General features: G+C 41.6%; 1 protein-coding gene across 6 annotated transcripts; it reads right to left on the reverse strand.

Annotated features, from left to right (window-relative positions):
• Positions 1-275: 275 nt before the first annotated feature.
• On the reverse strand, positions 276-22,811 carry zbtb10 (zinc finger and BTB domain containing 10). 6 transcript variants are annotated; one of them, XR_001963407.2, is made up of 7 exons: positions 21,863-22,811; positions 13,853-14,885; positions 8,448-8,513; positions 5,595-5,770; positions 1,557-1,740; positions 941-1,190; positions 292-818 (listed from the first exon to the last, which is right to left on the reverse strand). XR_001963407.2 is itself a non-coding variant. In XM_018698074.2 (6 exons), exons 1-5 carry the CDS (start codon positions 22,538-22,540, stop codon positions 1,606-1,608), a joined length of 2,088 nt encoding a protein of 695 aa, XP_018553590.1. In that variant the 5' UTR covers positions 22,541-22,811; the 3' UTR covers positions 296-818; positions 1,557-1,605. The 6 variants fall into 6 exon arrangements, 3 of the variants coding, with proteins under 3 accessions (XP_018553590.1, XP_018553588.1, XP_018553589.1); XR_001963405.2 differs by having other exon boundaries at positions 276-818; positions 946-1,740; XR_001963404.2 differs by having other exon boundaries at positions 276-818; positions 941-1,740.
• Positions 22,812-23,459: the final 648 nt, after the last annotated feature.

Below are 23,459 nucleotides of genomic sequence, written 5' to 3' on the forward strand. Positions count from 1 at the left end.
TACAATAAACTGAGGTTAGGACACAGTTTAGACTTACAGGACAGTGTGTACCACAGAAAATCAGCGTGACAAACACACATCAGTAGATTGTGCTTTTAATGCATTCTTTTCATTTGTTTCACTCTGTTTTCCAGTCTAAGAGCCAAACTAGTAGAATTTGCTGCATTCAGTTTTTAAGATAACATTAGAAGAGTTGTCACAGAAAATTGCACCATCAGATATGTTAATCTGACTGTGTAAACCAGTGTATGGTCCTGTTTGACAAACCAGCATGTCGAAATGACAAAGTTTTTTGTAATCATGCATACTTGGGAAGGGGAATATCTAATCTGTGAACAAAGATTCTATGCTATGAATTTGTTTTCATGACTGCTTTTATTTAGGAATTTTAAAACATATTAAATGGAAAGCTTAATGGTATTTAACAGTTATTGCTGCAAAAATTGTACAGGAGAATCACTGCATTACTGCAGGCAGAAACAGTTAACAAGTGCTGCGCTGGTGGAAACCCACAACCCATATTTCATCAAAGCATCAATTCTTCCATCAGTGGTCTCACTAAATAACTGGGACAGCACAGGAGCTGAGTTGGCTGCGTGACTGTGCAGCAGGGGAAATGTAAAGAGGAGTGCTGCCACCTGGTGTAAGCTGGGACAAAAAGCCGAATGAGCTTTCAGTCTCAGTCCTAACAGCAGATGGCAGCACTTTGGCTTTCAGAGGGAGGAGCAGCTCATGACTTACAACGTCTAAAAGCATCCATCTATCAGCTATCTGTCAGGAGTCAGCAGAAATCACATTCCTGGGTTGGACCAGACAATCTGGGGAGAAAATCAGAGCACGTTGGATCAATTGAAGAAAGAAAGAGCATTTGCCACCAGTGCCTTTTTTTTTCCTTCTTTTTTTGACAGAACACAAGCCACACTAAAAAAAAATTGCTGACCTGACCTGGAGCTGTAAAATTTCTGGAAGAGTCAAAAGTCCCTCTGAAAATATCATCTCATCACCAGGAATGAATACTCTTGACTGCCGGCTGTACGTCACCCTGTTGTTATCCCTTTACCACAGGTGTGTCAGTATGAACTGTGTCTGAGCCACTGTGCAAGCTGTTGATTGCACTTCAGGCACTTCATCAGGACAGGCTGGTATTTGACAGATGAAGTTCAGAGGGAAACGTTGCACTTTTCAAATGACTAAAATGATTTGACAGATATAATTATTAGTTACTTTTATGTCTAAGATCTCTTTTGTTTGCGAAAGAGCTCCCAGTCTTTTTGGTTTGTGACACCTTAAAAAAAAAGAGTGTTCAGTTAAGGCACATTTATTATATCATCATTAATCATCTCACAACCACTCAGCTTTATTTTGTGAACCATCTAAGGGGGGCCTGAGCCCTGGGTTGAGAACCACAGGACTAAAACACGTAACTGTGCTTAACATAGTTCAAACTAGTACAATCTCAAACTGTAAAATGCTGCTCACACGCTGATCTTACATCAACTAATAATGTCATATACAATAATAGAATAATAAAATCATTCTTACAGGGGAATGATTACCTTTACTTTTGCTGAGAACGTTCTTGCTGTGAGACTTTTACTTTGTTAATCATCTGAAGAGAATCTCCTCAAGGGTCTTTGAAAAGTAAATGTTTGGCCTGGGAGTCGAATAGATGAATCTCATTTCATTTTTCCACACAGAAACAGGTTTGTTCAGCTGATCATCAGAGGAGCGCAGGTCACACTAAGGGAAAATGAGTGGACAAAAAGGTTAAAGCAATATCAAAGTTTTATTCTTAAAATGTAGTATAGAGAGGAACAGTAGTACAATTCAGAGAGAAAAGAGGAGAATGTAGTTCCATCTTTGAAAACCTTTGATAAAAACGTAAAAAGAGTAACCTGAATTTGCTTTGTGTTCAGAGGGCACTGAGGCGCGGCCCGAGTTTTGCATCACTGTTAAAGTTCGAGAGAAATTGAAAAATACAACCTTTTGCAACAGCGTAAAAAAATACAGCTGGGGAAAAAAAACCTCTGCTTTACATCTGTAGTGTTTTTGCTTTGTTTTTTGTGTTTTTTTTGTCCATATAACAAATACAGCATAAAATCTAAAATGATACATCATAGTTTTTGAGTTTCATTCATTACAGTAAAATCAGTAGGATGGTAAATAGTATCAAAAGAACAGACAAGACAACAGGATGGTGTGATGAACAAGCACACAGCGTGAACGGAGAGAGAGAGAAAGAGGAAGGTTAAAGTTCACGGAAATAAACCACCACATCAGGTGGTTTGTAGCTGACTGTCAATGTGTTCCATTAAGTAAATCCACTAGTTAAATAATATATTCTTCATATATATATATATTTATATATATATTTATCTCATATATTCTCCACATATATATATATATCCGTAATATAACCCCTCCCACAGTGATTTGAAGGTAAAAGTGACACCAAGAGGATGAATATCTCTATGACTTAAAATATATCTTCTTGCACTGAGAGTAAAGGGAAGTTACACATCGTCTGTATCATTAGCACTTCAGTACATACTGTATATTCCACTGCATATGAACAGATACTGCTGTTCCAAGGTTTTAACCCGCAAACAATCCGTGTTTCTTTAAAAAATATGTGCTTAATGAAAAAACAAAGGAGAAAGGAAAACGTGTGGAAAGGACAAAATTAAACAAAATATGTATCTAGGGTAAAGTGAATGATTCTGTAGCATAAAAACATTTAAAAATCTCAACAATTACAGACACGAGCAAGGATTTTTCTACACTAAGCAAGTTTTCACCTGGCTTTTCTCATACATTATATTTCAACAATAATTAAAAACAACAATTTTGGTTGGACAAATAGAAATTAACAGTCTTGATTGCATTTTGGAGTCAATATATAATATTAAATAACAAAACAAAACATCTAATAAAAAAGTTGCGCATTGGAAGAAAGACACAACAGTTTTTATATAGTTCCATTCAGACCCGCTTTTGGGGAAGCAAGAAAAAAAAATTCATGAACGCAAAAGTAAGTGCATGTCTATGAGGCGCCATAGAGCTTCACTTTTTGTGGAACAAAGTGTTTTTCTACCTGGCAGACCTAAAAAATAAAAACAAACTTACATCAAATTAAACAGATGACATTTTGTATACCTTTTACACATGAAAAATGGAGTTCTTTCAGACTTAAAACATTACACATGATGGTTTTCTGCACACTTCTCTCCCTCACAACCAACGTTCAAGTGATTCAAAATATATATACTGTATTTACTATATAACTCAGTACCAAATATAAACAAACGTATACAGGTATTGATGTCCACTTAGGTCCTCAAAACGTCAATTACAAGTACTGCCGGTAGTTCTACAAAATGGTATGTGTGTGTGTGTGTGTGTGTGTGTGTGTATGTATGTGTGTGCATTAAATAAAATAAAAAGCTTAAAAACAATGGCAAAGCATACCTGATAGTCGCCGTAGCACAACAGTGTTCTATAGTTTAAGCTGATTACATATGTATAACTGAGTCAGTTTAAGCTTTATGATTATAAACATCATATATAGCCTGTAGGTCCAGTATTCTGCGACAAGCATTACAGCACCAAACGTTTCGTCATTTGGCAAAATTCAAGCTTTAAGTGAAAGTCAGATGCTTTTCTTTAATAATAATAAAGTGTTACTGTGACGCCGTGATTTGTATAAAGCTAGCAATAACATTTCCCCTTGTACTTTCGCTTTTTTTAAAAATTCATCTTTTTTCCCCGCTTAACAAAAAAAACTCACGTTGTCTTTTTTCTTTTTTTCTAATATAAGCGTATTCAGTAGTTTTTGTTTCCTGCTAAATCTTGGTGTGCGGTCTGTTTGGCACAATATCACAGCCCTCTTAAATTAATCATAAATATGGCTGTGATACATTAGAGTCACAAAACAGATTTTTTGGTTCCAAGATTAGTGCAGGGAAAGGAAAAAAAAGAGAAAAGAATAATATAATAATTAGCGCATCTAAACAAGTTCTACAGAGCAAGTTCAAAATCTTACTGTCAGCAATAATGCTCTTCTTCCATGTACTTCTACAAGCACCAAGCAATATACTCTCAGACTGAGCAGAAAGCAACAGCCATAACTGTGCCTCTGCTGTAGACAAAAACAGAAATAAAATTATAGCATTTGATAAGACCATAATAACCTCTCTTCATAAATTAAATAATTAACTTTTTTTAGATGATTGGCCTACCCCCAACTCAAAAACTACATCATCACCCTGCCCAACTCCCCCCCCCCAAAAAACAGGAAATAGCAATACATCACCAAAAACCTGATTTATCATATTATTCGTCATTAGAATCTTTCTCCTGTGGGCTCTGGGCCCAGAGTTGGACACATTTTAACAATAATAAAATCTGTACATCTTGGAGTTCCCACTATACCAAAGCTTTTTTTTTTTCTTTAAATCCATCTCTTTGTCATATACTTGCACAATTAAGTAACCTCAAGGTTTGATAGCACTTTGGAGTTGATTGTTTACCAGCTAGGTTTTTGTATACATATATATTAAACATCAACTTTTATTTTGTTTCTCAAGCTTGTTAAAATTCTTAGTCCTTTTCTGGGGCAGCACCAGTGTTGCCCTCGCCCCAATTTGATTGGTCGTTGTCGGTAGGCTCCTCCCCCTCCAGGTCCTCCCCTTCCTCGCCTTCGAAGTCTTCATCGCGAGGAAACTCCATGCCCTCCAGGCCCTCCTGAGTGGCCTGGTGCGAATCAGCGCAGTCCGCACACACACCGTAGCGCCGCGAGCCGTGGCGGATACCAACGCTGGCTGCAAGCATGAAGATCTTCTTGCACACCATGCACTTGTACTTTTTGTCCTTCTTGTGCACCTGTGAGAGGGATTGGGTGTGGGGGGGCAATAAGACAGCCAAGGGGGTGGGTTGAGTCTGGTTAATAGTTTAAGTTTGGATTCCGTGGTCATATATCATTATGACGCTTACAGGATCAGTTTTGAGAAGCTAAGCTAAACAGCTGCTAGCTGTAGCTTCGTATTTACAGCGGTATCAATCTTCTAATATTAAAAGGCCTATTTCCCAAAGTGACAAACCTTTAATCCTTTAAACATTAATGGAGAACAAGTGCACTTTTATCCTCTTCCTACACAGGGAACCAGGGTATTTTTTCCCATTAAGCTCAATCTGATAGTCTGAGGTTTGACTTTAGCTCAATAAAACAATTCACATTACATTAGTATTTAGTTTGTTCTTTCAGGATGTGCTGCCAGTGAAATAATTTACTAAGCCTCCTTATTTTTAAACACAAGTAATGTGGGACGATCCATTCGTTTTGTACCACTTTGCGAGAACCCTAAGATACTCCCTGCATAAGACAAGATAATATACTGCCAGAAACTTCTACTTCTGAAAAATATCTTGTTGCACTCACTCCCCTTGTGCAAAAAATTTGCCAAACACCCTGAGGTGAAATGCAATGATGTGAGGGTGGCCTAGACACTGTAGTGTTTGATAGAAGACAGTGGAGGCACATTACATGGTTTAATAAGAGAAGAGATGATACTGTGAGTGTTCGTGTGCGGACTCACCAGGGAATGTCTCTTTACGTGCTCGCGGCGGGTGAACAGCTTGCCACAGATGTCGCAACTGAAGGAGCGCACGCCTGAGTGGATGATCAGGTGCCTCTTGAGCGTGCGCCGGTGCTTGGCGATGTAGTTACAGTGGGGGCACTTGAGCTTATTGAGGGCTAGGTGTGAGGACTCGCCTAAGCAGAGACAGAGAAAAACAACAAATCGGGAGATACAGCGAAAGGTCAGCGAGAGACAGATTAAGTAGCATCGGCTCAAATGTAAGATCAGATTTTTTGCTTTACATCTTAAAAACACACAACTATGGTTTGCTCTTTGACTTGAAGTTTTAATTTAATTTGACTGGACTTACATTAAACTAATAGAATCGAGATGGAAAAAGGCAATTATCATAAAAGCTACATTTACATCTATAGATCCTCTGAGGAGAGACGGGTGTGTCAAGAACCAATATCCTGTTTATATCAAATCACTGAGTTAGGATGTGGTAACCATTAGAGAGAAGACAAACCACTCACTTTGATGTATCACAGAAAGCTCATTTAGTTGAAGCTATAGAAGTTTGTTAAACTGCAGAAATGCATAAGATTACTGTGGCATCCAGCTCTGTCACTGTTGCTAAGTAACTGGTGCTTGTCTGCAGCTCAATTTAAATGATGTTGGAGGTCTCACAATGACAATGTTGGATAGGATAAGCACTCATTAGCAGTGAATGTAAAGCAGGAACATGGACCTATCGTTGTACAACATGAACATATTAATGCAGTTTGGTGGAAATTCCATGTAAATTACAACTAATAATCTAATGACTCAGCCTCATATAAAGCAGTATAAAGCAACAGAAAAGCTAAAACATATAAAAATGAGCTTAAAACACTATTTATCATGAATTTTCATCAGCCTTAGCTATTATAGCGCTCAATAACTAAAGGCAATGGCGTAAATGTGTTTTTCACTTCAGTGTGTAGAGGACACAAATCTAGATGTCCCCACACCAGCACTTTCTTCATTATTCCTCTTGGGATGTTTATGCTAACAAGCAACGGAGGACAGCTGGGCTTAAAATGAAATAAGCAATCTATTGATTATGAAAAGGCTCCAAACAGAGCATCAGTCTTCACTGTGGAGAGAGTGGGGTAACAGGGCCGGGCCTTTTGTTTGAGCGAGGGAGCACACAACAGAGGCGTTGTCAGGGTAGGTTGCTAAGGGGAGGGAGGGAGGAGAGTTGATGAGAAGCAGGTCACCTGTGTATTCACTCTACATATGCGTGTGTGTCAGTGTGTGTGTGTTGTACATAGTGGAGGAGCACCTTCTGGAGGTGTAAAAAGCAGTTTATTTAGGCGAGAGGATGAAACTTGATTTTTACTGTCACCTGTACATATATGCAGAGCGGACAACAAATTGCAGCCTTGAACAGATACAAACTGAAACTAAATCATTATATTAAATACAAGCATCTCATTTGTTTTTTGCCAAACAAAAAAAAAAAAAAGTATTTTTACATTCATGTAGCATGTGAAGGCCTGAAGGGCCTGAGGCTGATTCACACTAGAGACCCTACCCTATGAATACCAGTCCATCAGACTTTGGTAGAGCAATGAAGGCAAAACCTTTGGGTCTCTCTCAATCAGGATCTGTCCTCAAGTCGGCCATTTGGAGGGGAAAAAAAAAAGAGAAGACATGGCAACTGCTGGCTGACAGCAGGTACAGCACTTTACATCCATCCATCCATTCATTTTCTCTACCCACTTATACTGTGAATGCTCCTTTTAGGAACTAATCTAATTTGGGTTAATAACATTATCAATAAATTAACTAAACACTGAGTTGTAGTCTTCAGCGTTTTGTCTGCAGGAAGTGAAACCCAGCAGCCTCTGGACAGATCTAAACTCAGTTGGTGTTCTGCCCACAGCTGATGAAGTGTCTCTATTGCAACATCACATACCATTTCAGTCTGGATATAATTACACCCGGTTGTCTGTTTTCAGATGCCTTTAAATTTAAAGGGGAGAGCCACTATTATAAGTACTGTACCTGCACACATCACATTAGCCTAAAAATGGGGAGCCCCAATTCCATATGACATAATTTAAGTATACTGTGTGTACTTTATGCAGTATTAATTGTCTTAGCAGAAAATGCTAAGTATGTATGTATTACTGCAAAAGCTGTATAAAAAACAGGAAGTGATACAATAGCTGCACGTCAAACCGTAATCTAATATCACAATTATTCAGTTAAAATGTTTTTCCATAGATTTAATAGTTTATTTATTTTTTGTTTCTGGGGTGTTCACACAGCTGTTTTCCCACCATTATCACAACTAGTTTAAAAATTTTCCAGCTGTGACCATCCTCCATTGCCTTTCTGCAATGCATTGTGGGAAAATAGTGTTTTTAAAATTTCCTTTTACTTCACTTCGAAACTTGTGAACACACTAAAAGTACTCAAAACATGCTTAGAATTAGTGTCTAGTATGGCTCTGAAACACAGCCAAAGATTCTCAGTCTGGTGGACAATGGCCACCTACTTATGTGACACACTGGCCTCCACCACCAGACAAATCTATGAATTTGGCCTCTGTAAGTAAACCTGACTTGACCCATCCACCCTCATATCTTCTGTAAATAGTCTGCCATGGGGGTAACACAGGTCATTACTTTGTGTGAAAGGCTCATGCAGATCAAGTGCGCATTGAAACGCTGGTTGAACATGAGCCCTTATTAGAAATGGGGTGTTTACTGAATGGACTGCCCACACTCATTTGAAAAAATGCATTTTGGTTTTAAAGTTTCACTGGAGCCGCCTGTGCTAGTTTTTTTTAGTTGTAGTCTAGAGAGTGCGGCGTCTTACCATTCTCCCAGGACTCCCCTTGCTGTAAGTCTTGGATGATGCTATACTGGATCTGATTGGCCAGCTCTGGGAAAAGGGGGGGAGGGGGCAAGAGAAGTGAGAGGGAAAAAGAGAGATGAGAGGTGGTTGAGAGCCTGGGGGGTGCACACCTTACAACGCCTTGTGTACACCAACTAACCATCCCCCACATGAAACAATGGAAGTTTCAGGTAACAACATACACAAACACAAACACACACACACACACACACACACAGGTCCCTACTATATGTAAAACAGTGTGATCTCCAGGCCAGAGCCAACAAACTAATGGTGTAACCAGGGCTCTAGTAGGGAGGGAGGGGGTTAATTAGAGAATGACAGAGTCGAGTCCTCACACCAGCTCAGCTTTCACTCAGCTTTTGTGAGCACCTGTGTGTGCGTGCTTGCGTGTCCGGTTCCTACAGCATCAGCGCTTAAGAGTTCATTAAAGACACGCCCCTGTGACTGTGAGTGTGTGTGTGTGTGTGTGTGTCTATTCTCCCTGGGTCAATATTTGGAATAGTGAGGACAGCCCCAGTGCATTAGAGTGGATTAGGGAGGGAAGGGACTGCCCCTGGCGGCTTTGCACCTCGCAGGGATTGGGGGGGGAGGTTATTGTGCGTGGGTATGTGTTTGTGTGCACACTTTAACAGAGACTGGTGTGTATGCAAATGCATTTCACCTGCACTGTGTGCCGCTCCCACCCTTAAAACAATCCAACAGTGTTGTTTGGAGAAGACTCAAGAATTCATGGACCACGAGTGAGTGTTGGCTGTGGGCTCAGTGTGTTAAAAGCAGACAGCGATGGCAAAGTACTTAGAGACTTGAAACCACCCTTCACTTTCAACTATTCTAATTTTCCACAACACTAGTCTTCTTGTGACTCTGTAAAGTGTCTACATCCAACACCAGCCTCTGCATTTATATTTGACACCACTGTTTCTTGTTTTTGGTGAATCATCATCAGTACTTGATTTTCATTTTAAAATTAGATATCCACCACTGGGAAAAAGAAAAAAAATGACTAGCTGATTTAAGATGATATGACATTAAAAGGTGCTACAAGTAAATTTTTGCTATCACTACCAACATTACCAGTTGTTTATTTACCAAAAGCCTCAGACAAGACATTTGAATACACCATCTGGGCAGCACTACTTACAAGTTAGACTGAGGGCAGACCAGTCGCTACAGTGACTTAGCATTGCTAACTTCAGCAGAGGAAAAGCAGCAAAAGCAGAGTTAACATTACCATTGTCTTCCATTGCTGGAGACAGCTGTTGGTGAGCAGAGGAACGAAGTTTGATTCTGAATTTGCAACATTTCTCCTAGACTAGTGAGTAACAGCTGTCAATGCAAATGTTGGCTATGTAGTGATAGCAAAAACATACATTTAGCACCTTTAAAGTTAACGTGTTATGGTGTTATAACATTTTTAGTGATGAAACACTTTACTGATTAACTGAATATTCAAGCAACAAAATTTATCTGCTTCCATTTGATAATATCTTCATTGTTTAAGACATTTTTTCAAGGAAAATGACATATATTTCATGGTTGCATGTTTAATAAAATTATAAACTTGGTGTTAGGGTTAGGGTTAGACAACAATACGAGACATACGAGGACATCAACTTGGACTGCAGGAAATTGTGACAGGTGGTTTTTTGGCATTTTAATCAAGAAAATAAACAGCAGATTAATCAATAAAGATGATAATTGTAAGTAGGATCTCTGGACATTTTATTGGGTGAACAATCTCTTCCAAACGATAATTATTTTAAAAGTGATAAACAAAGCAACAGAAAGAGCAGCACCATTTAGGCTACTGTGTTTCCATCATTGGAGCGTGACCACTCAGATCAAACTGAAGCAAAATAAAAGCCAAACGTGCGACATCACTGTGGGAAACTGGGACAGTCAGTATGGTGGAGGATAACTGTTTATGGGCTCAAACTGAAATATGCAAGCAAACAATGACTAATGGTGCAAGAGGGCTGTCCAGTTTTAGAGTTCATCTCTCACCCAAGGATGAGATTTTGGTGCCTAGTAGTGCCCACGAGCAAAATGGTAAACCCTTCCCCGTCTCTTCTGTATGGCTGATTGTATGTTAACAGTTTTATAGGATAATCTAATAACATACAGCAGACATGACTATTAAATATGCATTCTAATTTTTTTTTTTCTAAAGCGTAACTAACATTTTAGAAATCATGTGACACCCACACACATCCAGAGCGAGGCACAACAAATGTTGCACTGTATGCAATACAAGCCAGATCAAGCCTGCGCGGCAGGGAGAGATTGTGGGAAACACTGTCACAAACTGAAACCTTCAACAAATGACTTTCTGTCCATACATGGTACTGGACCATCTGGTTCATCTACATGGCATTAATATGGTTTTGCATGCTCTGACTGTAAACGAACTGAATTGAACTGAATGACACGGTAGCTTTCTACCCACAAGTACTTAGAAATAAAAGCCAGTAGTGGTAGTTAACAAATGCAGAACATTACATACACCACACAGCTGGATGCCACCTCTTCCTATACCACCCAAATGAACACAAGTTCAGGTCAAAAAATTAGTTCAGTGGCTCATCCACAATATTGTCAAGATCACATTGGTATGATGTGATGGTAAGGATAGTCAACGTCCACATCATGGAGAAAAATATGCAATCACTAGTATCACACAAGAGAGTTTTTGACAGCACATTAAATTACTACAGAGAAACAAAAGGTTGTCTTTTTCCTCTTCAGATATAATTTAATTGTGGCTCTATTGTTCTCTCTGCCTGTCTCCCCTTGTCACTATAGATGAACAAAGTAAATCTAGCTAGAAATCTCAAATATGTGTTCATTCAAAAAACTCACACTACAGGGAACAATCTTAAAGGGAACTGAGAAAATGTAAAAAAAAAAAAAATAATAAAAAAAACCCCCACTTCTCTTACAACAGGAACTGAAAAACACTGTATACAGTATGACGGTGCTGATAATCTGTCCACGGAAATGAAACTTTTACATTTAACTTATAATTAGGTCACTTGTTTATTTCCACTAGCTTAAGAAATGGGTAAAAGGCCATCCTCCCACCCTGACATCAAAGAGCATTGGGATAATTTGTTGCACGTTTCAGCTTCAAATTCTCTGGACACCACCTCTCCCACATGTTAGACAATAGAGCGGCCATCAGTTACAGACTTGCAGTGTTCTTTAACACAGTGATTTGACTGGGAAAGAGTTATTTTTTGTGGACAAATCTTTAATATTTTAAGCCCTTACAGAGAATTAATATTCACAAATCTATATTTCAACTGTTACTATATACTCTGTGAGTGAATTGTACTGTTTGAGGTAAATTGACTGAATTTAGGGGTAAATGGCTGCTCTGAAACCTTTTACTGTGACTAACGGCCTACTTAAAATCTTAACCGAAACCTTATTTGGAAAAGAAGTACACATTAAAGACATGGAGCTAAACAGCAAAGACACATGAAGAGAAGAAGGTTGCAGAGTTAACGCACATGCAGACAGAGTGAGTGTCTCTCCAGGCTATTACAACACCCAGAATCACTTCGTGCACACATTAAAAAGAGCCCTAGGAGGAGCTGGAGGCACTAAGAGCATTCAAGTGCATTTAGGGAGGCCTCGGGGAAGAAATGTTCCCCCTGCTTTCTTCATTATCCTGCATTAGGGAGGGCTTCTCTGTTGCTCTCACACACAAACACAAAACGTAGCTCTCTCTCTTTTTCTACACACTCTATGCCTCACACATTGCCTCCCCCGTCCATACCACTCCACTTAATATGTGATATCATTATGGTTACATGGAGTGCCATGCTTAATGGGGCCAACAGAAAGAGAAGGCTGGAGCTGAGAGAAGAGATTATTGAGAGCAGCACACTGGATGTGAATAGGATGGATGGAGCGATGGATAGATTAAGAGATGGAAAGCGGAAGGTATCAAAGGGTAAACAGACAGAGAGAAGATGGAGAGGAGAGCCAAAGTATCGTCGAGTGAGAATGAGTGACAGCCACTTAAAAGGTCGGAGGTGTTCAGTGTTTTTGCCAACCACAGCATATGTATAGTGTTGGTTTTAAGTAAATGCAGGACAGGACCAATTAAACTTTTCATTGTGTGTAGAAATTATAACTCTCTCCCCAACTATCTCCTTGTATTTAGGTTATTTTTATTCTTAATAATTTTCTACTAAATCATTAAATGAAGAAGTAAATGTATGTCACTTAATGTTACAAAATGTCTCATCTTTTCTTTAGAAAAAGTCTCAGCAGCGATGTGGCAACACATCTCTGTGCTGACACAAAGCACTCCAGGTGGGCGTAACTTTCGAAAGCCCCCTGCTCTGGAGTGATTAGTGGAGCTCATGGCTGGGAGTGAGTCACTTGTTGGCTATGCATAGCAACTTAAAAGCTTGATAAGCAAAGATCCCTGCTGTTAGGTGTAACAGCAAGATGGTGATTGAAAGCTAAAAATCCATACTTTCTGTGCTGTGATCAATAATTTGACTGTGAAAGCCAGTGATCATGCCAGTGATTCCCACTGCAGGCAGCTGCAGTTGAGCTTCTTAGCACTGAATTACGCCAGATGATCATGGATGTTTGATATGATCTGATGTGTCACAAAATAGTGTCAGATCATTCATAAAAATGAGGCAATGTTGCCTCCAAGTAACAACAGTGTGATCTTTTAGAGGCTGGAAGACTGCCAGCAAACAAATACAGTGCATGGAGGCAATACCTGTTACAGGCCAAACCTATAGTTTTATGCTACCTGACTGGTTATTGTGTCTCCCATTGCATGTGAGACAATGCATCTGTAAAGCAGCACAGAGATGAATTTTCAGGCATATACTTCTCTCACAATATTTCCATGATTCCTTTAGTATCTCCTTGCCAAGAAAGGTTAGGCAGGATCGGTGATCATAAAACATTACTACCAGCTTCTCCTTTAATACTGCTCTTTGATCTAGGCCATGTTGTTAAGCTTTATGCACTACAGGCTACTTAAACACACAAGGCACGTTTAGCTCAGCGTTCTACAGTGTATACAATGCAATACAGAGACCCAGGCTATCAGGCTACTGCGTCTCATAAATAATGTAGGGAAATATGCATTTCAAATCATACATATTGGATTTACACTGAAATGAAGTCTTGATCATGTCACAAAAATTCTGTATGCACCTCTCTACCAAAAAAAGAGTCTCCACATTTCACTTTCAGGGACTTTACGGTGTAAGTAATGGGAATAAGAAATTCATGAGTTAACTGTGAAGCTATACATTAATTATAGGGGAAAGGACCGGGTGTGAAGAGTATGTGAGGTGTGTTTAAGGTGGACATGTATGTCTTACCAGCATTTTCAGAGAGCGAGGAGAAGTCCTCTCTGGGGTAGGAGGCTGAGGGCTGGATGAACATCCCCTCATCGAATCCCTCTTCAGGTTCTGGTGGGAAGTTGTAGACAAAGCGCCGTGTGGTGGTCTGTTTTTTCCTTCGTCCGCTTCCAGCCGCAGCATCCGGTGCCTCTCTTTTTATTGCTGCGGGTGCTGCTGCGGCGCCACCTGTGGCAGGCTCGTTCCAGACGAAGACCTGCGCCTGGCCGCTCACCGCCCGTGTTTCATTGGTCTCTGCTGAATCAGAGGAGTTCTCGTTGTGGTGGGCCCAGCTACCAGAGGCTCCAGGGGTCACCAGGGCACAGCCCTCACTCCCGACCACTGTCACCTCTATATCGCTGGTCTCCTCCTTCACCCTGCCGCTTTCATCGTCTTCTTCCATTGCTTCTTTTCCTTGGTTGTTGCTTGCCTTGATTGACAGCTTCGACAGGATGCTTGTGGCCCAGAAGTTGCTTGGCTTTCGGTCCAGACTTCTCTGTCCCTCTTTGGCCACCATCTGCCTCTTGTTGTAGTCCACCACCACTGAATCAGGGGCTTCCTGCTTGATGCTGATATTCAGGGCGTCCTTTATAAAAGCCCTACATGACTGTACAACTTCTGTCATCTGGAGGTAACTAGCAACAGACATCACCTCAATGGCATTTTGGCTTGTAAGCAGCAGATTCCCGGAGTAGAGAAAATCGAGGATAACTGAGAAGCCCTGCACAGCAGCAACATCCAGGTGCGTGACCGTGGCCTGGTCCTGAGCCTCACTCTTGGTCAGACAGTAGAGGGTTTTGAAGTAGCGGCTGCCCGCCACCAGGATGTTCTTGTGTGCACGGAACACCTGGCCCGAGACGACTATGTTGACGTCACACAGGATGCCACTTTTGCGTTGCTTGTCCAGCTCCTGAAGAAGCTGGTAACAGTAGGAGTTCTCATTGGGCTTGTTGCGGTAATCTTCCTCTGAGCAGTTAGTGGAGGGGCTGGCGCTGTCTGAGGGCCTCATTGTCTCCTTTTAGGTGAAAGAGAGGAAGAAGAAAAAAATATTTCAGAATGTTTGTATGCTCAAACAAGTAATTTGCAAAAGCAAGCATAAATACACTTAGGCACAAACATATTTGCCCTTCCTGTAACTCTGTGTTAGACACACACACACGGGGTTCCCAATGTGACACCAACACACCTGCCCTAGGGGTGGAACAGGTTTGACAGGCTTCTGTTATGGGGGAGGTGGGAAAGAGGCAATGAAAGGTGTATTACTTTTAAGCAGAGTAGTATTACAGAGCAGTACTGTCAATTTATTTCCTTAAATACACTTATACTCCATAACTACCACTATAAAAACTATAACATTAAGCCAGACAACAGATTAATAAAATCTGAAGGGCTATAATTTAATGTAAGACAGTTTTTCCCTTTTTCAGTTAAAACAGACGGAGACATCCAGCCCATGTATTGTAGAATAACAAATACATTCAAGTGCAGTGTTCAGTGATTTCCAGGAGTTCTTTTATAAATTTGCTTTGTTTCTCATAAACTACATATATTTAAATTAAAACAACTTCCTACATTTTCCAGAATACATTTTGACAACAAACCCCAGAGAACGAGTCCAAACCTGTTGCATTCTGTAATTCCAACTTGACAGGGTACAGCTATAGTGATAGTAACATTTTCAATCGGTCGAATGTTTAAAGTAACAGTGACACCTCTTTCTTGAAAAAAGACAACATATCTTGTGACCGTGCTACAGTTGGTAGAGAACTTTGCATCACTGCTTGTATGATTGCTGAAAAACAATACAAAACAGTGAGCCTTGAAGTGAGCTTTACACTGGCTGCACAAAAGATATAAAAACACAACAAAAGAAGCAGAATCAAGTACATCATAATGCTATTTAAAATTCAAACTAGGGACACTGCATCTGTAAGACATGCATCCAAGACCACTGTCTGTCCCCTCTGGCTATTTTATGTGTCGGAAAACATTGAGGCTTTTATTTCTTTTAAAAGTCAACAGTGATAGAGTTTTGCCAGGAGCGTAATTAAACACCTAATTTGAAGTAACACGAAAGCATGTCTTGGTCTTAGAAGTCATGTAAAGAAGCCAAGCTAGACTGGAAAGTAGTTTTGTGAGATTCAAGATTTCCCACACATTTAACTTCTGTACAGTTTTCTCTCTCTTGAACTTAAAAGCTAGCTGTAAAAAAGGCCATAATAAGGCTTGGAGGAGGGCTGACAAGTGTCCAAAGCAGGACACTACCTGACTGAAGGATGGGAGGGAAACTGGCAGAAGCATAGAACTACCCTGTAACAGCCCCACTCCCCCTCCTCTGCTCCCCCGTAACAGGGCAAAGGGCCAGCCTGGTACGGAGAGGGGAGAGGGGAGTACACACACATGTGCATATGCTTACCAAATACATGGCATCACATACAGCATAACCCACGTAGTTTGGGGTAGGTAAGAGAGGTAAAAGTCTAAATGCTGCCAGACGTAAATACACAGTCTAATAAAAAATAAATATACATGTACACCCAGAATGTGAAGAGATCTATATTATAGTGTTTTCGCACAGCGCACTCAGCGGCATACATCTCTAGCTCATTTTAGAATTGCACAGCAGATGTCCTAATCCAGAATAATTCACATTGCTCGAGCCCTGCATTTTTGCCCCCACTCACCACCATCTCTTTTGCGCGCACACACACACAAACACTGCCTACACATACACACAGCTGGGGTTTCAGCTCGAGTAATTCAGATTAAATCCATTTCTCTGAGGTCCCCACCCAGCCCCCACCCCTACTCCCTCCACACTGCAGCTCTTGTCCAGGGCAGCCCGGGCACATAGTATAGTATAGGGGGGCTTATCATCCTCGGCCACAGCTGGAGGGGGAGAGATGGAGAGAGATGGGATGAAATGAAAGGCAGAATGAGGGAGAGATGAAGAGGGCAAAAGTGGATGTGCTTTGCAGGCTAGAAGAAATAAAAGGAGGACAGAAGGAGAGAAAATAATAAGAGACAAGAACTATAGTGAGGAGTTCTGATGGATAAGAAAAGCAGAAACAGAGCTGGTAGAAATGAGTGTGAAAAGAAGATGAGAAATGGTTGGAGCATAAAAGAGAAAAGCCTGGTAAGACACATACAAAGAAAACCAGCGAGAGCATGGGGCAGAGAGGGAGACCTTGGGCCTCGAGAAAAAGGGCGAAGGAGAAAATGTGGAGCAGAGGGGGACGAAAAGCGAGCGCAGAGGAGAGAAGGAGATGGGTCACCCCATTTTAGCCTTCACAATAGCCCGTGTTCTCCCCGAGGCTTATTGTCCACTCACTGTGGGCCTTTGTGAAAGGGCTCAGCACTCACTCTCTTATTACACAGCAGCTCCCACTCGCAAGCATAGAAAAAGAGCCAGGGTGCAATGTGGGTGAGGCAAAGAGGATGAGGAGAGGAAGAAAAAATTATTCCATGATATACACATCAAAGCCTCTGGAGGGGTATGGTCATCATGTTGAGTACTTTGGTGGAATATATTGGTGTGGTGTGGTGAAAGGCAGGAGTGCTATCACAACAAGACGAGTTGGATGTGCTTTCAAGTTAAGACTGCCGGTGGTCGTGCTCAGTTTGTTTTTGTTTTCGGCTACAGCTCTCCTCTTATGATAGGTTCAGACCTAAAAAGCTTTTAACTTGCAATGCTAATGGGAGATTAATTATATTTAACATCTGGTGACAAAAATATCTTCAAACACACATTACAGACACAAGACAATGAGAGTTAGACAGAAAAAAAAGTCAATGCATCAGAAATGCTATAAATAAACAAGCCTTTTCAGGCCAGTCCCCTAGCACTGGAGAATATGAAGACCCCTTTTATCATTTCAGCTAAATAGCCATCCCACCCCCAAACCCCATGACTCCCCACAGCTTTTATCCATTACACAGAGAAAGGCAATGGGCAAGCGAGGTAAGACTTTGCCTGGCAGGTCTGATATGAGTTTTGAGTGTGTGTGTGAGCACTTATTGGAGTCAGGCTAGGACAGCCTGGTACTGGATAAGTTGCTCCATACTGGCCTCATCAGCAGCATCATCCCTTCTCCAGATGTGCCACGTGTGAGCTAGGAGGCTCAAGGAACCAGCAGACCAACCCTGCACAGCAGATGCTGGAGGCAAAACCAGCCTGGGCCAACAGAGAATGTGGGGACAATATCAACCTCCCCCAGTCATGACGTGGCTGGGTTTTTTTTTTTTTGAGCCAGAGATGGTAGAGACTTCAAGAGAATTCAAGAGGGCGCCAGAGAAGAAGAATCCTTTGATCTAGGTCAAACATGGATGCTTCAAAATCTGTAGTGAACGGCCAATAAGAACTGATTTACAGGTGGATTAAGCAAACCAAGATGGCCATAAATTCAGGCTTACTGACACACTGACTATGCAGTCAAGTCATATGCTGTAACTTAGAGGATAGAGAGCCCCTCAACAAAAATAAACCACAAACCCAAACAAACCACAAAGCCCCAAGGCCAGCAGATCCATGACAAACACTCAGACACACCTCTAACAGATCATGTGATATAGCACTGTCCCCATGCAACATAATGGCCCACTGGAGCCAGTTTTTGTTTACCTTTTACACACACACGTTTGCCTTCATACCCTCTCTCATTTACCCCCACCCACCATCAATTTAGTCACATGTCCAGCCTAGCCCCGAGGCCAACTCCACCAGTCCTTTCCTAACTCCCTATATCTACTGTATCCCTCCCTCAATCACCCCCTTCTCCTCACCCAACCCGTCTGTCCCTAGATACTAGAACAATACCACAGTGTGCGTTTGGCCCAAGGTGTGGGAGGGCTGCACCAAGTGTCTCCCGGCCTCTTAACAATGCTCTGACAGAAGAAGCAGAGAAAGGGGGAGGGGGGGAACGAGCGAAGGGTGGAGAGAGTCACTGATGGATTCAACGAGAAGAATTCTCCCTCTGGCTCCACCCCACCCCATTCCACTGACCTGTGGCCCCCAATAAACATCCCATCTATCTGGCAGACACCAGACCGCAATGGGTGGATCCCCTTCCCTACACGGGGAGACTCTTAACAATGTGTATACTGTTTGAGTCAGCTAAAATGAGGGGGTGAAAATGACTTGTATAGCCTTCCCCCATGTCTGAATTTTCTCTCCTGGGGATCAGCAAAGTGTTGTATTATCTTATCATACACCCCATTTAGCAATGCAGGTAAAACATTCATTCAGCCGTCAAACTGAATGGGTCCACAAACATTTTCTAACGTGACTAAATGACCCTTCTCCTGTCCTGGGTTGAACATAGCTCAGATATTGTTGGGCTTTGGTGAGCAGGTGTCTCTATTCGAGACGGGAATTAAATTTGTTATTGATGCAAACAAAAGGAACAAAGAACAAAACAAGAGAGACAAGGGAACGCAGAGGTGGGTGAGAGAGAAAACAGGGAGTGTATGAAGAGGCTGACCGTGGAGAGCTGAAACTGAAACTAACTTCATGTTATAATTATGCAATGTACCTCTCTGTGTTCTGATATAACGAACCTAGGGTTGTAGAACAGTCTCTCTGAAATGGTGACGAAAAGGCATTGCTCTGTGGCAACAAATGTGGCTGTAACATGTTTAGTCACACACACATCTTCTGTATGAAAATAGGTGTAGGAGTGGTCTGCTTCTTTCTCATCATAACCTTTTACCAATGTGTGAACATAAGGGAAAAACTGTTACCAGAGAATGAAACTGGCTATTACAGGTTCCAGATACATGCTCTCATATCTGATCACAGAGTACCAATGGTCTACTTTTGCCTCATCTTAACCTTTTCCCAGTGAGCATAAGGAACAATTTGAGCACAAGACGGCATCTAGAGAATTAAAGACAACGGCCCCCTTCTCCAAGGAGACCCACATTTACCACAGCTGCCCTGGTGTGCTAGGGCTAATCAAGTTAGCTTTAACGAATGCAGCAGAGGCCTGACTAACGTCAGGAATGGGTGAACAGAATAAGATGTTGCCTCGAAACACCATAATTCCCCGTTAGTGCACAGTTCACAATGCAGCCTAACTTAACATACACTGCTACTCATTATTTCAACAATACTGTATATTTGAGGAGGGTTACTGTTTTATTTAAAAGGCAGTCTTTAAAAAACTAACGTCAAACACAGCAAGAAATAATTCAATACAAAACAGAATTAAATAATTTCCAGCAATGCAGCAATGGGACATTATCCTTCAAGGAAACAAGGAAATGGCCTGGATAACCTCTCTGTACAGTGTCTGGGGTCCTTGTTGCTAGGGAAAAGCCACACCAAGCCCCTAATCCACTCCTTCCTGCTCTCCTTACCAATTAGAGATGTGTACAAGTTAGTGGATCACTTTAAGTCATTCTGATTAGTGATTGCGTGTACAAAGGAAGGAACTAAATGTAGTAGTGCAATCCTCTTCGCTCACAAATTAGAGTCAAATAGCATCCTGCACTTAATTCCCCTGACAGTTCAGACTATTGTCAGGATATGAGGCTGGATGTGGAAATGTACAAGTAACAATAAGTAACAATAAGTTTTTGTTGTTATATGGGATTGATAGGAGAAACATGCTTTGACATTTGATTGTTCAGGCAAATATGTACTCCCTCTTTTTATGAGGTCACTGAGGGAGTACTATAGAAATGCTGCCTACACTGCAATAAAAATAATGAACCAATAAAAAGACCTCATACACATCAATAACGACAGGGTTCACCAAATATAAAGCTGGCTTGGTTGTTTTCAACTGAAAGCATTCAATTCACTATGTAACATACAGTCAATAACTTTACCTCAAGCATATGTCAATTAAATAAGGAGGAGTAATTTTTAATTAGCATGATATATGGTTCCAGTCTTGTGCATACAGATTGGGGCCTTGATCACAAGATATGTCTGAAAGGTACAAAACTAGAGCCCATTAATCCAGAAATATGTGAATGACAGGGTCAGGTGATGCCATGTCATGCTATTTACTGACATCAATTTCCCTCATTCAAGCCTATTCAAAAGGTTGCATATGGGCCAGGCAAGCTGTCAGGCTCCAGGCAACATGATTTACTCTCCTCCTCTTGTCCAGCCCTGCAAGTGACACCATCTATGGATTTTGGGGGGTCATTCTAGCACAATGCCTCTAATTTAGCTCCCCAAAGGGAGGAGGAGGTGGAGGAGGAAGAAATGCGCCAGAGGTCACCCGGGACTGCGAGCCAGCAGAACTGCATGAGAGGCCAAAGGCGGGGGGGTTGGGTAGGGGTGCGGTTCCCCAAAGGCTGCTAGGGTCGAGCCCTTGCCATTGTGTGACCTCTAGTAAGCTAGCAATCAAGACAGCTGCCGATGCAACAAAAGGGTTTGCTGTACAGTGTGCATATAAAAAAGTACTAATGTCCATCACATGTTAATGATTTTATAGCCGACTGAAAATGATTAACAGTTATTTGTGGCAAACAGTTCATCCCTCATTATGAGAGATAGTCTCCAGTTTGACAGTGGCTGGCAGGTGTCATACTGGAGCAGGTTTGTGCTTGACTACTGAGTGGACAAACACCCACACTTTAGATGAATCGAACATTTATGTCACTCACCCTGGGAAGTGGCTGAGCGTGTTTTGCCATTCAGTAACTCAGTTAGTCGACATTAGCCTCACTGGGGGCTTTCCACTACCGTCACTAGCCATCTACCTCCGGTTAGACAGCAAAGCTACGAGCGGCTAGTTGGCTAGGCTAGTTGTTAGCTCAGGTTAGCAGGCTGGTGCTAGCTAATTAGCCAGGAGAGGCGATTGTGAAGCTCAGGGAATAACCCAATTTCGCATTCACTGTGTCTTCAAAGTTGTACAAACTATCGTTATAAGTGACAAACAAAACAGACAGTGACACATGCTGTGACTAATGTGAGGCAGGTATTTAATGCGACGCAGGTAACTAAGCGAAAGCGTCATTAACGTGAGCTAACGTTACCTGTTTGGTGGGATCATTTCTCCCGTGCTCAGAGGACAGGTGATGTCTCAGCAGCAAGGCCCGTTTGTAGTTGCGACTGCCTTTGACAAGCTCGTCGCTGTTTTTAGTGGCAATGTTGTGACACCAAGAACAGGACATGAGTCCCGTCTCCTGGCAAAATTTGAGCCATGGAAACTCTTGCAACCACGAAGCATGGAATAGTGAGTGTTTCTGAAGCAACGTCTGCGGTCTCATCTCTACCCCAGATTTCCTGGATCCCGTCTCGCCTCCTGTGGCACCGCTTCCCGACTCCTGGCCGTCGGCGTTGCTGGGACCGTTCCCCGCTGTCCAGCTACTCCCCTCCCTGGACCCGTCGTCCCCTTCCACCGAGCCTTCCACACGATCGTCGCCGTCCCCGGCTGCCCAGCTGCCCCCTTCCGGGTCCTCTTCTTCCTCCGCCTCGGGTTCCGTGCTATCGCTGACAGACCCAGCGCCCTCCACTCTCCTCTGCGATGGTCCTTTCGCCCCCAGATCCCTGTCCTCCTCTTGATCCGGCCTGTTCCCGTTAAAATGTCGGTCTTGACAGGCCGGGGCCTCCCTGTTGTTACAGTTCCCCCCACCGATACCGCTGGAACCCGTTAACCCAGCTAATCCACCTCCTCGGAAAGCCAACGACCTGCGGTTTCTCTCACCGGACATTTTTCTGAATATATATTAGAATCTTCACTTTCTCAACAGTATCCCCCTCCGACAAAAATAATAATGTATTTGCAAACGATGTATGTTCCGAAAGAGATGGCCCGTCGTCGTTTCTTTTCTCCGCTTTGGCCCTCCCGGTGAGAGAATGTAGGTTATGCGGAAATAAATAAAGGTTTTAAACGCATAATGAATTTCAGGGTTCTCGCTGCGTCCGCGCAGGCCCCGCAGAGGTCGAATGGCAACGACTTTCTTCCCCACAATGCACCTCGACCAGAGAAAGGGGGGGTTGGAGGGGAGGGGGGGGGGCGGCTTTTAAAGGAAGATGGGGGTGCTGTTGATCACCAAGGGGTCTTTTGTGTTTGAAGGCTGCACCCATTTCCCGCATGCTTTTGATCTTTTGGCTTTGCTTGTCTTCTCAAACCATAAATGTTGACTGGTGTGCCCCACTTAAGCCTTTCTGTTAAGCGGGGTTACCATAATATTCCTATAATATTTCTACAGGAATTCTTTAAGAACTTGGAGTGTGTCTAATGTACTTTGTAGATTTTTTTAAATTTTATTTATTAAAAAAACAATTTAAAATATTAAACGATTTGTTGAATAATATGAATGTAAATATCTATAAAGCAGCTTACATATGACTGACAACATATATGTATAAACATATAGCTATGTGTGAATTCATTGTGATATTTAATCAAAATCATTACATTATATTAATACAACAATATAGTAATACAATATAGTAATACAACCTTTTTTCTTTTTCCAAAGCATATGATGTTGATATGTAATGTATACTATCATGATATGACAGTTTATAGTATAATATATCTAAATTAGAATAAATATATAAATAATAACTATCAGTTATAAATTTATTTTAATTTAACAACACAAAACAAAACATGTGAATTCA

Source organism: Lates calcarifer, linkage group LG3 (assembly GCF_001640805.2).
Source record: "Lates calcarifer isolate ASB-BC8 linkage group LG3, TLL_Latcal_v3, whole genome shotgun sequence".
NCBI lineage: Eukaryota > Metazoa > Chordata > Actinopteri > Centropomidae > Lates > Lates calcarifer.

Coding starts and splice junctions, on each gene's coding strand:
- zbtb10 (XM_018698072.1), bottom strand. CDS start 22,540: ATGTCCGGTGAGAGAAACCGCAGGTCGTTGGCTTTCCGAGGAGGTGGA. Junction 14,886..21,862: donor GAAATGATCCCACCAAACAG/GTAACGTTAGCT, acceptor TTCACCTAAAAG/GAGACAATGAGGCCCTCAGA. Junction 5,771..8,447: donor AGGGGAGTCCTGGGAGAATG/GTAAGACGCCGC, acceptor GTCTCTGCTTAG/GCGAGTCCTCACACCTAGCC.